The 14,718-nt window shown below is 41.2% G+C and overlaps 1 protein-coding gene across 1 annotated transcript in view; it reads right to left on the bottom strand.

Annotated features, from left to right (window-relative positions):
- Positions 1 to 14,718, bottom strand: part of SEMA5B (semaphorin 5B) — a gene marked incomplete at both ends in the record, with an annotated part of 123,950 nt that overhangs the window by 49,465 nt on the left and 59,767 nt on the right. Inside the window, 5 exons of the mRNA XM_079539334.1 lie at positions 1,961 to 2,168; positions 5,611 to 5,746; positions 9,987 to 10,272; positions 12,751 to 12,964; positions 13,716 to 13,814. Coding sequence (XP_079395460.1) covers positions 1,961 to 2,168; positions 5,611 to 5,746; positions 9,987 to 10,272; positions 12,751 to 12,964; positions 13,716 to 13,814 — 943 coding nt within the window. The remainder of the gene's footprint in view (positions 1 to 1,960; positions 2,169 to 5,610; positions 5,747 to 9,986; positions 10,273 to 12,750; positions 12,965 to 13,715; positions 13,815 to 14,718) is intronic.

The following is a 14,718-nucleotide window of genomic DNA, read 5'->3' as shown; positions in this document are numbered from 1 at the left end:
ATTACAATTCTAGGAAGCTCTCAGACATTACAGAAACGAGAAGGACTTGAGCCATCTGAAGAGTGAGTACCTGGAAATAATTCCCACTTGGAGCACTGAGGCAGAAAAGAGCTTGGTCCTGTTACCAGTGAGTTGTAAGGAAGGTGACCTGAGATAACAGGAATCATTTCTGGTGCCTCAAAGTCTATTTTTCTTTTGGTTTATGGAGCAGATCAGCGCAATTTGATGTCATGACAAATGACAACAGATGCAGCCGCCCTGCTGGAAATCCCAGAGGCCTCCATAATGATTGCATGGGTCATGAGTCTAATTGATCCTCTTCCTGGAAGAAGCTATCCTGCTAGCTTGACAAGGGGATGTTACAGCATCAGCAGTGCATATGCAGAAACATATACGCTTCTGCATATATGCTTGTGCTCACAGCTAAACAATCTGAAGATCTGAAAAACTGTGGGAGATTTATGATGGGGAAAAGGGGTAACCACACTGTTTTTCATTAAAACCCCAAGAGAGGTCTGTCAGTCCCAATTGTTTTCCAACTTCAATCTTTCCATCCAGATCACTTCTGTATTGGTGCCAAAGCTCAGCAATTTACAGCAGTGGGGTTGGCTGCAATGCAAAGCCTTTTTTTTTTTTTTTTTTTCTTTTCCCTCTGCTTAACAGAATCTTAAGTGTGGAACAAGACTGAGGCCCAGGTTTTGGTTTTTGGGTTTGGTTTTTCTCAGGATTGGTTTTGTGTTCAGCGCTACCTTGGAGCAGGGCTGTTTCTCCTTAAGAATTTGTTTATTTTAAACATTTCAGGTCCAGCACAGCTTTGTCTTCAGTTGCCACCACTCAGGGAAAGAAATCAAATGAATAAGAAACTTATGTTATGGCAGAAGACTTTTCCATAGAAGTGAAACGAGACAGAAATAACCTCAGCTTTCTGGCTTAAAATATCAATTTCAGATATCAAAATGGCGGAACACTGTTATCTTTCCATTTAACTACAATCTTCTGATCATAATCAATGTCCAGGGAGGCTCCTACAGTGGGAATGTTACTAGAAGGCATCAAAGATGATCACTTGTGAAGCAAGTGGAGGTAAAAGTTACATAAAGTATTCTGGGAAGGTGGTAACATGAGAATGAGGCAATGACTCTGCATTCAGATCTGAGATTAAACTAACACGGACGCAATCCATCTTATTCTAAAGTCAAAGCTTCTGCTATAGAGGATAACAACATTATACCCATGAGGGTGGCCATATGCTCTGATTAATCAAGCTATTTAATTTAACCTCTGTCATTAGTATGAATATGGGCTAAGACAAGCATTAATAACACTCTACCCTTCTTCTGCACCTTTCATTTAGCCAAGATATCTGTACAGAAGAGGCAGAACGTCCTGCTAATTAGAGGATGGCAGTAGAAATTAAGAAACTCAAATTATACACTAATACTACCACTATGCATGAAAACACTGCCTCAGCTTCCCCATCTACACCCCATTTCACTGAATGATTGTTCCTGAAAGCAGAGGGACTCACATACCAGTAGGCATGTGGAATTGCATAGAGAAACTTCAGGCAAGCCTGGAAGTTAAAAATTATTATTGCTTATTAGAGATGAGTACATCATAATGCAGAGAGGCAACTTATGTGCACAAAACCACAGAACATTTTGGTGACCTCTGCTCTTCCCTATTGCCATGTATTAGTGTGATTACTTGAAACACATTTTTGTAAAAGGAAGAAAAATATTGCTGTTGTTTTCAAACACACTGTAGACTTACGGCCCGTTCACTTGGGAATCTGCCTCAAGTCTTCCATTGTGCTTTTAATTTATTCAGGCAAACTAACTTCCATGAAACATTGTACCAAAATGATATTGAATGACTACTGTGTGATGGTATCACTAGCCAGCTCCCAGGACTCCTAAGTCTATGAGTAAGTGGAGGCCTTAGCCTCTAGTGTTCTTACCTGTTCCAATATACATCACGTGGTAGAGAGTATCCTTCCCCTGAACAATATCAACCACTAGTTTAGAGAATCGAATGCTGTCCTGAGTCACATACGGATCTACGGTGACCGGCTGCACCACGTCGTTCATCAGGAACAAGCGCTGCGCATCCTGCAGGACTCTCTCTGTCAGGTTCTCATTCGGGCTGTCATCACTCAGTGTCCCACACTAAACATGGAAGATGGAACTTCAGCACCATTTGCACCATTTGTTTGCTTTCAGTAGACTGAGACCAAACCCAGAAATTCTCAATTTTAACCAGCCATGCCCTGATGATTTCCTGGGGAGGTGGGCCTGCGTGAGGGTCCCACCATCAGTCCCTTGGCATGGGTTACGGCTGGCTTTGGCCTCTAGCTCACTTTTTTAAAAAAGTTTCTCCCAACTGGTCTGCAGACCAGCAATGTGGTGCTTCATTCCTTTGAGGTACCTTGGAGCCAGCATACCGAAGAAAAAAAGGTATTAACAAACTGAGGAAGGAAAAAAAGAATTAAAGCTAGTTATAGAAAGAGAGATTTAAATTTAGCAGTAAAAACAAAGGTTTTGTGGCAATAAATCCTTGAAGCATTTCAAATAATCTTCAGACTCTACCTGGCATCTCAGTCTGTATAACGCACAAAACCTGGAGGTTAAAAAACCTGAAAAACTGGTTGGTTTTCCATCAAAGAATCTAACTCACCCCACTGCTTTTCTCATGTTCTCCCTTCTCAACAGACCCCTCCAGCTTAATCCAAGCAGGTAAGCCACTAAGTGCCTCCTCCCTCTTTTACCTTTATTGGCAGTGCAGATTGACCTTGGTGAATCCATCCTCCAACATTGATGGAGACAGAACTCAGGTCCATACAGAACAGAGGGGAAGAAAACAGTTTATCTTGTGTCTTTTGAACACCAGCTCATGGCCTACCTCTCATAAACCGTCTGAGCAGTTTTACTAGAAAAAAAAAATATTTTTCTTCATTTTGGGTCCAGATGTTTCTGCTTTCTTTGGAAGGGAAGCCATTATTCTGCAAATTAGGATGTTGATCTACTGCACTTCAGCTACAGTATACAACTTTCCCATATGCATACTCTCAATATTCATCAAAGCAACACAGCAGCATGGCAACCTTTCAAAGGTGCACCATGTAGAGCTCCTCCTACCAGCTCACAGGAATTTAGCTCACATGTACACAATCAGTGTAATCAGATCCCACAGCTGGTATACTGAGTCCCACAATTGTCAAGCCTTTAAGAATTAATTTCTGCAAACAAAGGCATTTGTTGGTGTAGTACAGAGCTTGGATTCTGTAAAAATCCACCACCAGTATTTCAGAGCTAATTTTGTTGTTATTATTTCCAGAGGTCTTTTTATTTCTCTGCTGCTTCATCACAAGTTCTGAAAGTTTTTCAGTTATATCTTTTCTGCTGTCTCCTGTACTCCTTCTGGTTTACACTGCTGTCTTTTTATGGATGCTTCTCTCCCCACGCTCTTTCCTTTCTAGAGCATCACTGAAGGAGGAGTCCCAATGGCAGGAATGTCATTGTTGGTTTTGTTTTCTATTCTCATCAAGTCACAGATAATCCTTTTGGGCTATTGGCAGCCTGTATGCTGACACAGCATCCCTCTGGTTTGGTTTTATTTTGTTTTGTTCTAATTTCCTGATTATCTGCACTGCCCTGATCCTCTATATCCTTCTCCTTCCTCTCAGAATAAAAAAAAAAAAAAAAAAAAAAAAAATTGGCATCTTTCCTTCATCCTCCTTTGTGAACACTGAAGCAAAAAAATTAATTTAATTTTTTCACAATATCTGCCTCTTCTGTCACTAAATTACCCTTGTCATCTCCTAAAGACCCTTCACTGACCTCTTGTTCCTCCTGTACTTGAAAAACATCTTAATCTCTTCTGCAATCTTCCTTTTGTCTGCCACATATCTTCTTTTCCTTTCCTTATTTTCCCCTGACCCTTTTCTTTCATCTTGCTGCTGCAATCTTTGCACTCCACATTTTATCTGATACTTTTCAGTACATGGAAATGCTTTCCAAAGCCCTTTTCTGTTTCTCCAGGGTTAGCCCAGCAAGGGACAGAAGAAAGTATTTCATTCTCATTTAACCTTAACATTCTGTTTAAATTCCAAAAAATGTGATCAAGAACCAGAGCGTGTCGTCCCACCTTGTACAGGGAGAAGCCCTCTATCAGGTGCTGTGTTGGAATTCAGAGGGTTCCTCAGGAGTAACATGGAGGCAGATTTGTGCCCCCTCAGCTCCTGCAATGATTTCAACTGACTGCAGAATCCATTTTGGAGGGCTCCTGACATCACCAGCTTGAAGGCAGATGGCACTTGCAGGCAGCCTCAGGACCTCTGCCATTATAAGGCAGAACCAGATTCACACAATTGGGATGGAAATATTCACTGTGCAGAAGCAAGGACAGAAGGATGAGCCTGTCCTTTCCTGGATACTCCAGGTGGAAAGGGACTGAGCTGTAAAATGGGCTCTCACTTCAGAGGACTCAGAATTATGGGGGCTGTCAAATGCATACTTTGTGTTGCACTGACAGAATCTAGGCATAAGCCTGTTCTATACATTTCAAATTGGCCTTAACTCGTAACTCTGGAAAATTGCTCATCATGAAATCAAACATTTTTAAGGCTAAAAGGAATCTCTGTGACCATCATGATGTAGCCTCTTCCACCAGTCGCTTTTGCAGTGTGTCAGTAACTTCTGGCTGAGCTACTGTGTCTTGGGAAGACATCCATCTCACACTGAAACACTGCCTTTAGGGTCCTATTAAGTGATGAAAAATTCATCACATCCTTACAGTTGATTACCTTTCTTGTTTAGAAGCACAGGTTGTCTCCATTGTAGTTTGTCAGCTTCAGCTTTCTACCCTCAAATCTGAAGCTTTGGTGGGGATATGCTTGCACGTCCCCTGTGAGGACCATGTGCTCTGTGTTCACATGCCAATGTGACATGTAACAAAGACAAGAGAGCAAAAAGGGTGGATTTGCCCCTGTAGCATCAGAATTTGGGCCCATTTGGGTGGTGAGGTGCTGCCCTGAGAAGTTGTGGATGCCCCATCCCTGGAAGTGCTCAAGGCCAGGTTGGATGGGGCCTTGGGCAGCCTGCCCTGGTGTCAGATTTAGTGGTTGGCAACCCTGTCTGTGGCAGGGAGTTGGAACTACATGATCTTTGAGGTCTCCCTTCCAACCCAAGCCGTTCTAAGATTTGTGATGTAGGCTGATGCTGTTCCTGCCATAGGCCATTATCAGTAGTTTCAGAAAGTGGTTTTCAATGGCTTTCAGTGGGGAGATTTCAGTGGTACATCCTGAAGAAAACCTCTCCTCGCAACATTTTTACCTAGAAGAACACCTCTGGCCCACAAAAATTTAAAGTTCTTCATTTTTGTAAAAGCTTTGAACATTCTTATCTGTATAAAGACTTAAAATTTCCCACTAATCCTATAGTCTCAGTAAGATGCAGCAAGGAGTTCCAGACTAAAATACTCAGAAAGGTGGAGAAATATCATTTATCTGCACCATGGGTCTACCTAGAAAAAGAAGCCCCATACAAGTTAACCCAATGGGAAGATGGAAAGTAAAAAGCACCAGAGCAAAACAAAGGGCAGCAGCAATACCTGGAAATTTGGGATGGGGTTTGCTGTTGGCAGCCAGGCTGATCTTGGGTTCTCTTGGTAACGGAAAGGACCGTTAAATGCCTGAGTAATGGCACTGAGATTGAAGGCACACACTGCTGAGGCAGCTATGCTGTTTCTGGAAAAAGGGAGAAAAAAAATCAATTTAATCATTAGAACACTGACATTTTCATCATAACAGATATCAAACTCCACTCAAATAAAATACGTGTAAATTGCTAGGTAGACGTACAGTGACACCAATCTCAGGGGGAGTAAAAATAAATAAATAAAGTGCAAAATGCAAATGAATCGCATGACAATTTTCAGAATGAATGTTAAGCTTGGTTTTAAAGTGCCTATGATTTAAGGGCCACAGAAGCAGTCCTGACATGAAAGGAGAATACAGTTTAATTTGCACGGGTTATTTGTGTCCAGCTTTTTTTTTTTTTTTAAACACCTCATCTATCTTGATTGATTACAAACAACGTAATTTTTAATCTCTTGGTGTTTCTCAAGGTGAAAGCCTGTTTCTACCGGCTCCAGCTATAAAATACACCTCCTACTATTTGTATATACTGTATATATAAGCACACACATGCATGCACACATGCAGGCAGAGGGAGGGAATGACAGCGCACACCAAGCTGGTGGTTACAGTAGCTCAGCAGGCACAAATATCTTGCTAATATGTGCAAGCCTCTGTCTGCACTGCTCACTGCTCTCTTTTCCCAGCTGGGCGCAGCATCTGGTAGGGCAGGCTGCTCACCATGCACACACCAGCCAGGGGAACGCAGCGAAAGAAATGTCGCTGCAGGAAGGACTTTTTGGCAGGGAATTGTTTTTAGGGAGGTGATGATGCCCATGCAGACTTGCACACAGATCTGCTGGGTTTTTCGGTTTGGCCCATCTCAGCCATTCCTTTGTGGACCTGAGCTGCTCAGTGCTTTGTGCCCCCAGAGGATTGGTGTACACCTCCCTGATGAGGATGGCATTTGCTGAGCGGTAACGTAAAATTCCAAACCTGCTGACAGCTCCTTTTTTTTTATTTTTTATTTTTAATAAAAAGAATAACATTTAGAAAGAAAGATATCAAAATAAAGCTAAAAATAAAGCTAGCACGGAAGACTGACTCGTCACAGTGCCTTTTAAATAACCCAAGTGTCGTTCTATGTATCTTGCTGCTAATTAAAGCAATTTGAATTCTCTGAAAAGAACTTTTTTTTTTAACTAAACCAATAATTACACTTTCTCACAGAGAAAAAAAAAAAAAAAAAAAAAAGCCTTGCTTCACAGTCCCAGGCAGGAAAGCAGAAAGCCAGATTCTTTCACAGCGTATTTCCTCAGAGCCATACAATGTCAGGAGGAACTTTTCACTTTGCCTTCCCATTCCCTGCTCCTGCCCCTGCCCTCCTATCCCCGCAGTGATGGAGTAGCTCCCTTTGAACATGTCAAAGCAACGCCAGGCGAACCTTTCTCCACTTTTGTCTGCACACCGCTGACGCAGTGCATGCTTGCAGACGGCAGCTCTTAAGACAAAGCTAATGATGGATGACAAGTAAATGCCTGGAGGCACACATGGGAGAAAAAAAAAAAAAAGAGAATGAGATGGAAAATGAAAAAGGAAAAGAAGGAATAAAACCTTGCTAGTCTAACAAAAACACTTTTTTTTTTTTTTTTTTTTTTTAAATTTTAAAAAAAGGACCTTTTCAGGGCCCTGCTAAAGAATCCACAGTGTATTCCATTCCCTTTGCTGAAGAGGAGAAAGGAACAACATTTTTGATGAAATAATGCTATCTGTGGCCTGGCATATTTCCCATCCCTCCCTATGAAAAGTCAGAGCCCAGTCCCCAACCAAAGGCATCAGTTTGGGCAGCAGGCCCCTTGCACGACATGCAGCCTCCTTTATTCCACCTCCTGCACCCTGGCACAAAATCGGTGGCTTAGTTCAAGGAGGTTTTAACATGGTCTCCATTACCTTACATTATCTTAACTGCATTAAAAGTTTCTGAAATATCTCATCAGCAACTTCCTCAAAATTATTTCCCACTGATTTAGCTGGATATAACATAAAATGAAGCAATAAATCCTTACGTGGGTATTACCACAACTAAATATGATACAGACTAATTGCCTTTTTTTTTTAAGATGACCCTAACTCCATTAAACATGAAACTTTCAAAATAAAAACACCTTTTTTTAAAAAAAAAAGTAATAGTTTCAGGTGCATCAGTATTCCATTATAAAGGTACTCACACTAGAGTACGCACCAACCCTCTTTGGTATTCAGCACTCATGCAGCATGATATCAGTCCCATGGAAGTTAAAAGAATTATTACCATTATTTCTCTAGTCAGATGACAAATTGGAACATTTTCTCTTTGAACTCTCAAAAGAACATCATGTTGTAGACCCAGAAAGCTACTTGATCTAACTTCAGCTATTATCAATAACTCATCTCTCCTACTATACAAATGTTACATATTATACTGTCCTCAGAAGATACCGGAGGGAACTTACACCCGTAATGTGAGAAGAGTGACTTAATTGCAATCCAAAGGAGACAGGGGTAACACCATGTCTCACGTTTTAGCCAAATTGGAGACAGACACAACACGAGAGAACTGTTCCAACCAGAGCTAGGCCATGTATCCTGTTTTACTCAAAATCTATATCATTTTGATTAATATAATACATTTATTAATAATTTTATTCTCATTTTCAATTTCCGTTGTTGGCTGGATGAATGGACAAATGGATAGATAAAACATTACCATTCTGGGCATCATAAAAGTCCTCTCTTGATATTTAAAAAATCATCTTCATCAGCCACAGCAGTTGCCAGCTTTCCTTTCACATTCAGGAAGTTTCACTAGCAGCCTGTAAATATTTTTTGGGAGGGGAAAAGCTCAAAACCAGAACAGATACTCTCTAAAGTCCACAGACAAGGTCCAGTGCTCAACTATGTATATTTTTTCACCTCTGGATCCATCCCATCTAACTGTAGCACAAGAAGGGACACCCAGAGCAAGTTGCCCAGGACCATGCCTAAGTGGCTTTTGAAACTCTTCAAGAAGGAAGACTCCATGAACCTTTTCTAGCTGCTTCTCCAGAGGCTTGTTTTAGGCTGGCATTGGCAACAAAAGTGCAGAAGCCAAACACAGAAGGTGAACGAGGGTTCCCAAACGCTTACATAATTCTTGGCATTTACAAACTGGGAATATCATTCTGGCTCTGTTCACTCTAATAGCAGAAAGTGCACATACTAGTTCTGCAGCTAACAGGCTTCATATCCTTATCCATATCCATGGGTCCATATCCTCCTTCCTATTGAACCATAGCAATATTCATATTCATATTGCTCCATAGCAAAAATAGCCCCAAAGTAGTTGGCTACCCAGCATGAGAAAGGCATTTTGAGTGGTTGTCAGGTGGAGTAACTAACTCAGATTTCCACTCTCTAGTTTACACATCAGGATAACACCCCCCTAGAGAACATGTATTATTGAAACTCAATACCACACAGGCTGGTTATAGCCTGAAACTTATCATCCTAGCCCTGGGCTTCAGAGAAAAAGTTATTTCAGTTTTTCTGTCTTAAAAAAAATACATTATGAGTTTTTTAATATATTTTTTAATTAACTTCTCCTTTCTGCCTTCCCAGCTACATTAAATCATTCCAATTACAAGTTTTTTCAATATCAAGCCAAGAAAAGGTGATTATGAAGTTTCAGAAATCATTCCTTCCCCTTGGAGTTCTAATGCTGCTTTTGATTTGTGGTCCTGAGACTGTTTGTAGCAGAGGTATAGACCCACTTAGAAATGTCAAAAGCTGTGTAGCCTGCATGACCTTGCATATATAATGTATTGTTTAGCAGCAGTTAATGCTGATTTCAGTACAGGCTATTGTGATGCCATTTGCCTCCTTCTTCTCCTTCTAACCCTTCTCTCTAAGTGAATATATCTGTCCTTTTATAGGGCCAGCCCTGATGTCCACACAATAGTGTCAGATCATCCAGGCATTAAGTAATAAATAAATAAAATAAAGTCATTTTTCTCCTGCATCCTTTTCAGATCAGCTCTCCAAACTACATAAGTAACAGAAAGTCAGAAGTCTGTTACTGCTCAAGCTTATATAAAATTGGGTAATTTAGAAATGTACTGTCAACTTTTAGGGACCCCAGAGAAACATGAGCAATGGACTGAAAACACTGTCCTAAAGCACTGTTGCCATGATGGATAATACAAACCTACTTATTCCTTTGTGTTAACCAAAGGATCTTTCAAAAACTGTTGATCAGATTGTTTAAGAAATCAGGACAACGTCAGTCTCAGACTGCTGAGTATAGAAGAAGGGCACTAAAAGCAGTGCAACTTACACATTAGTGGTGAAGACACCATAGATCAGGTCTTGCTCAGGAAGGTAGAAGGTGCTTTGCAATTCATTATAATAAAAAGGGATTTCTCCAGCACGGGAGCAGTTCAGCCTGGCCTTCATGAAAGTTGTCCATGTGTCCTCCAGCAAAAATCTCCCTCCGATGTCATTTTTGCAGACCCTGGCCACACGAGAATATACTGTTTTCCCACAGTCGTGTTCTACAGCATTCTCTCGAAAAAAGAAGTAGGTGAACAAACCGATGTCATAGGCAGCAATAAAGTTGGGTTCTGAAAAACAAATGTGAAGAGGTTTATACAGGTCAGAAATCAACCTATGTTCAACTTGCCCAATGCATTACAACCAGCTCCCTCTATGCAGGCTGTCAAAGCTGCAACCAGAGGGAGTTCAAAGTCAGCAGCAGACATAGAAACAGTGGATGAAAATAATGATACAGGGGGTACAGCTCTAGCTCCATTTTTCAGATCTGGGAAAGAGCCCATCATTTCCCCACTTCACTGGCAAAGCTGCTACTGAACATGAGTGAAAGGACTTTGTCTATGCACTACTCTCCTTTCCTATAGTCATTTTACAACATAAAGCTTTTCCATTGGGTTCCTTTACCTATTTTTTTCTGAGCTGCATCTTATGGAGTGTTAAATATACTTTTTGCATCCGCTCAACTCCCCAGGCTGCTGCACTAAAACACTCAACCTATTTTCCCAGCGCAGTCACATCTGGCTTTTATCATAAAGCTTTTCCAGTTTCTAAGGCACAAAAGATTATCTTATGTCCGTAAAACAAAACCATGCCACAAACTGACAGTATCAAAGCAAGCTCTCCTTAATTCTTTTTCCTTCTGCAATTATTTGTATTATTTTCACAAGAATTGAAAAGAACCTGGCATTGGTTTGCAGTGAATACTTTGATTAGGCATTTAACAAAGCTTTAAAAGTGTTCAGTCTTTCATCCCAACAGTTTCTTTGGCAAAGAGAAAAGATTGGCCAGTGAATAATATCTGACTAAACAACAACAACAAAATCCAGTTGGTTTTACAGGGTGCTTTAATGATGTTCATTTCTGAGAAATGAACAAAGAAAGAAAAAGAAAAGTACTGAATCCCTTTAATGCTGTAGTCCAGGAATGATAGGAGAACAGAGTCCGGCAGAGGGAGAAGAAATCAGGCTGATGGTGCTGCAAGGCAGCTTTTGGAGGTAGAATAAGGTAGAAAGGGGAAGGTACTGCAAAGCATCTCTGACCAAATTTACAAACAAACCATGAACCTTAAAGGACTGCTGTGATCACCAGTCTGACCTTCTGTCTAAGAAACCAGAGAATTACAGCCTGCAAGTCCACCACTGGATCCTACAACTAGCAGATGAATTAGAACGTCTTTCAAAGAAAATCTGATCTTACAGGACAAAGTCACATCACGAAGTCACATCTATCACTTTCTACTTTCCTTGGAGACTTGTTCAAATGACTAAAGACTGCCCCAGCTGCAGCCTGAACTTCTTCCATTTGACATTATCTGGTTTTATTTCTCAATGACAGGCTCTTATCATGACTTGTCTGCTAGATTAAAGAACTTCATCCTGCCGGAGATCTTCTCCTGATGTAAATACTTCCATATCATGAGCAAAACACCTTTTATCTCCTTTTCAGAAAGAGAAATACATTGAGCTCCTTAAGTCTCTCACTGTGAGGCAGACTTCCCAAGCTTCAAATCATTCCATGGCTCTTCTCTGAATCATCTTCAAGTTTTCTGTTTCTTGTTGAAAAGTGGATAAAAGAGGATGAAATTACTCCATAGTCACTGACACTGCACAAACTCATAAATCCAAGAGTCACACTAGCTTTTCCAACAACAGCCTAGAAACTCAGTTTCTGTTTGTCCATCTTTAAACTCCCCAGTTCCAATGAGACTTCTTTCTCAATTCTTAATTTGTGCACAGACAACAGGCACATACTTCTAATGAGAGTTTATGAGTTACACTGCTTCTTAGTCCTAGTTCAGTCTTGCCCGATGACATCCTGTTATGACTTCTATTCTTCATGCTGACTTCATATACGAATGACTGCAGAAGCCTAGTGCAGTCTCATTAAGCTCATTACGTCCTACTGCTTGTGTCCTGATCAAAAGGTTCTGGAATCCAGCAGGAACATTCTGAATATCTGGTCAACATAGCTAGGCCAAAAGTCTGCTCTGTCAAAATGTTCAGTCAGAAGATATCAGCTCAGTGCAGCAACTATCAGTTGTTGTAATTCTATAGCTTGCTTAATGCACAGTATTATCACACTGGGGTAACACATGCTTTGAATAACTATAAATCCGCAACAACATGGGTTTACATGGAATATAACTTGCTGTGAAGTTTCTCATTTTCAGACTGACCTTGCACTGCAACCAACCATTTTCAGCTGAGTCAGTAGAAGTAGAGGGTGCTCAATAAATTTCGGAGCTAGGTCAACAATATGAGGCTTTATGTAAGTCAGATCTTCAAATTCTTGAGGAATTTTCTTGCTAAAAGGATGTCTTTGGTCATCTTAGAAGACAGACTCACAACTATGTTAAGTAGCCTGTAAGACCTACTTTTCATATTCGATACCAACTTCCAGGCTATTTTTAAACATCTTCTAAGCTGGACTGTCTATTGCACCAGAAGCCCATCCCCGTTGTAACTCTTTAAAACAGAGGGAAAGATTTACAAGTCTGCCAAGTTGACTTTAACACACCTCCTGCTCATATACGACCCACATGACTTTACCATTGAGCCATTTGGAGTTGTACTGTGCTGTCCTGAGTGGGGGAACATTTCCAAGGCTGCGGTAAATAGCAGGATCCCGTCCAGAGAAATCAATTACAGTTGCAGCATAGAGTTCTCCTCGTGATGTAATCACAGCTGTTGAGTTATGCCGGGGGTCATACGGGCACCGAGCCACTCCATTAATTCTGTCAATGATTTTGCTAAGATTTCCTACCTGTATTTAAAACAAGAGAAGAGACAATGTAAAGAGCAGCTGGCTTTTGCAATGGTACAGACAATTCTGTTTGTCCATGAGTACCTACAAGCAAAGCCCCAGTTGTAAAAAAACAAGCAGCTAGAAGACAGTAATGCCAGCAGCGGCTATAAATTGATCTTTGCATACATTGTTTGCCACTGTAAGAACTTGTGTCTGAGCCTCACTGATCCTACTGCTCTGTAAGAAGGGTGATTCCTCTGCCAATAAAGACTACAGAGCTCAGCCCACTCAGGATAATTAGGTGCTCCTCTTGCTAGCACAGGTTCTTAATCTTCCACAGACACCTTCTGAATGTATACTGGCATTAAAAAAATATGAATGTTAACGTTACTCTGGACCCACTCCCACCTTTCTTGAAGCCAAGGAGTGTTGTGCCATTTATTTTGAATGAAACATGTAAGTATTCAGGTCAGAAGGCACTCACAACTAAGCCTGTCTATATTCTGCATTTCCAACAGTATACTCAAGGTCTACACAAGCAGTACCTTGCCTAGATCTAGCGGGCCCACAACAGTTTTTTGCTCCCCACCTGTGGGGATACATCCACTGCTAAAGCAACCCAAAGGGTCCCAAAGACCAAAATCAGAACAATATCAGATCAACTGGATTCGAAACACATTCTCTGCTCCTGTGATGCACTGCCAATGACTGGCTATCCCCAGCACATGTTTACAGCCCCCTCCATTACCACAAACGAGGCAAAACAGACCTGACGGCTGGAACACACTGGTGAAAAGGCATTGGTACCACAGGTAAAAACTTTCTTGCCATAAACAATCAGCACTCGAACATAGTTCTGGCACTCTTCCTGTAGGGACACAAGACAAAGACAAATGAATTTTGAAAAGCAGACTGTAGGGTTCTCTATTACTTTAAAAAAAGTACCTGCGTTACAGCTGGAATGCACCTTCCCTAGTGCTAACTTGGACCAAGATTTGTTACATCAAGCTCTGCAGTAGCGCTCCACTGCAAGGAGCCAGCAGTGTCAGCAAGCAAGCCAAAATTGCTCCTTACCTCTCTAATCATAGCCCTGCATAAATAGTCTCTGGTTAGGATTTTATTTATCAGGCTGACTCCGTGTTAGCTACACAACTGGCTCTTTCTGTGCTCTGCTTAAACGCAGAAAGGAGGAATCTTCCCTCTTTTCATATTTCTGCCCTGTTTTTCCCAGCTTTGACATTATCCAGACACAAGCTTCAGAAATTTCTCTTCAATTCTGGTCTGGTCAAGATAATCTTGTGCTTGGACAGCCTGACACTTCCTTTCAAAATAAGCATCTATGCTCAGGATTTTCCTTGGTGGAAGGAGTTTCCCTTTCAGGATGGGAAGAGAGAAATGGCAAATCCCCTCTTTGCAACTGCACAACCATTTCATAGAATCATTAAGGCTGGAAAGACCACTAAGAACATCCATTCTGACACCAGTCCATCCCTACAGTGCTCACTATGTCCCTCAGTGCCACGTCTCCACAGTTCTTGAACATCTCCAGGGATCTCCCTGTGCAGCCTATGCCCTGCTTCACCATTCTTTCAGAGAAAAAAAGTTTCTTAATATTCAACCCGAACCTCTCCTGGCACAACTTAAGGCCATTATCTCTTATTCTATCGCTGCTACTTGGGAAAAGAAGAAACTTATTGAAAAAACAATGTAGGCTGAGTTATCCCAGCTGCTTTGCTTCCCACCCTCCATAGATCATAATTTGCCACTAAGCT

The sequence above is a fragment of the Tetrao urogallus genome (genome assembly GCF_951394365.1).
Source record: "Tetrao urogallus genome assembly, chromosome: 8".
Taxonomy (NCBI): domain Eukaryota; kingdom Metazoa; phylum Chordata; class Aves; order Galliformes; family Phasianidae; genus Tetrao; species Tetrao urogallus.
The sequence above is the reverse complement of the archived record's forward strand: the minus strand, read 5'-3'. Positions and strand labels throughout refer to the sequence as shown.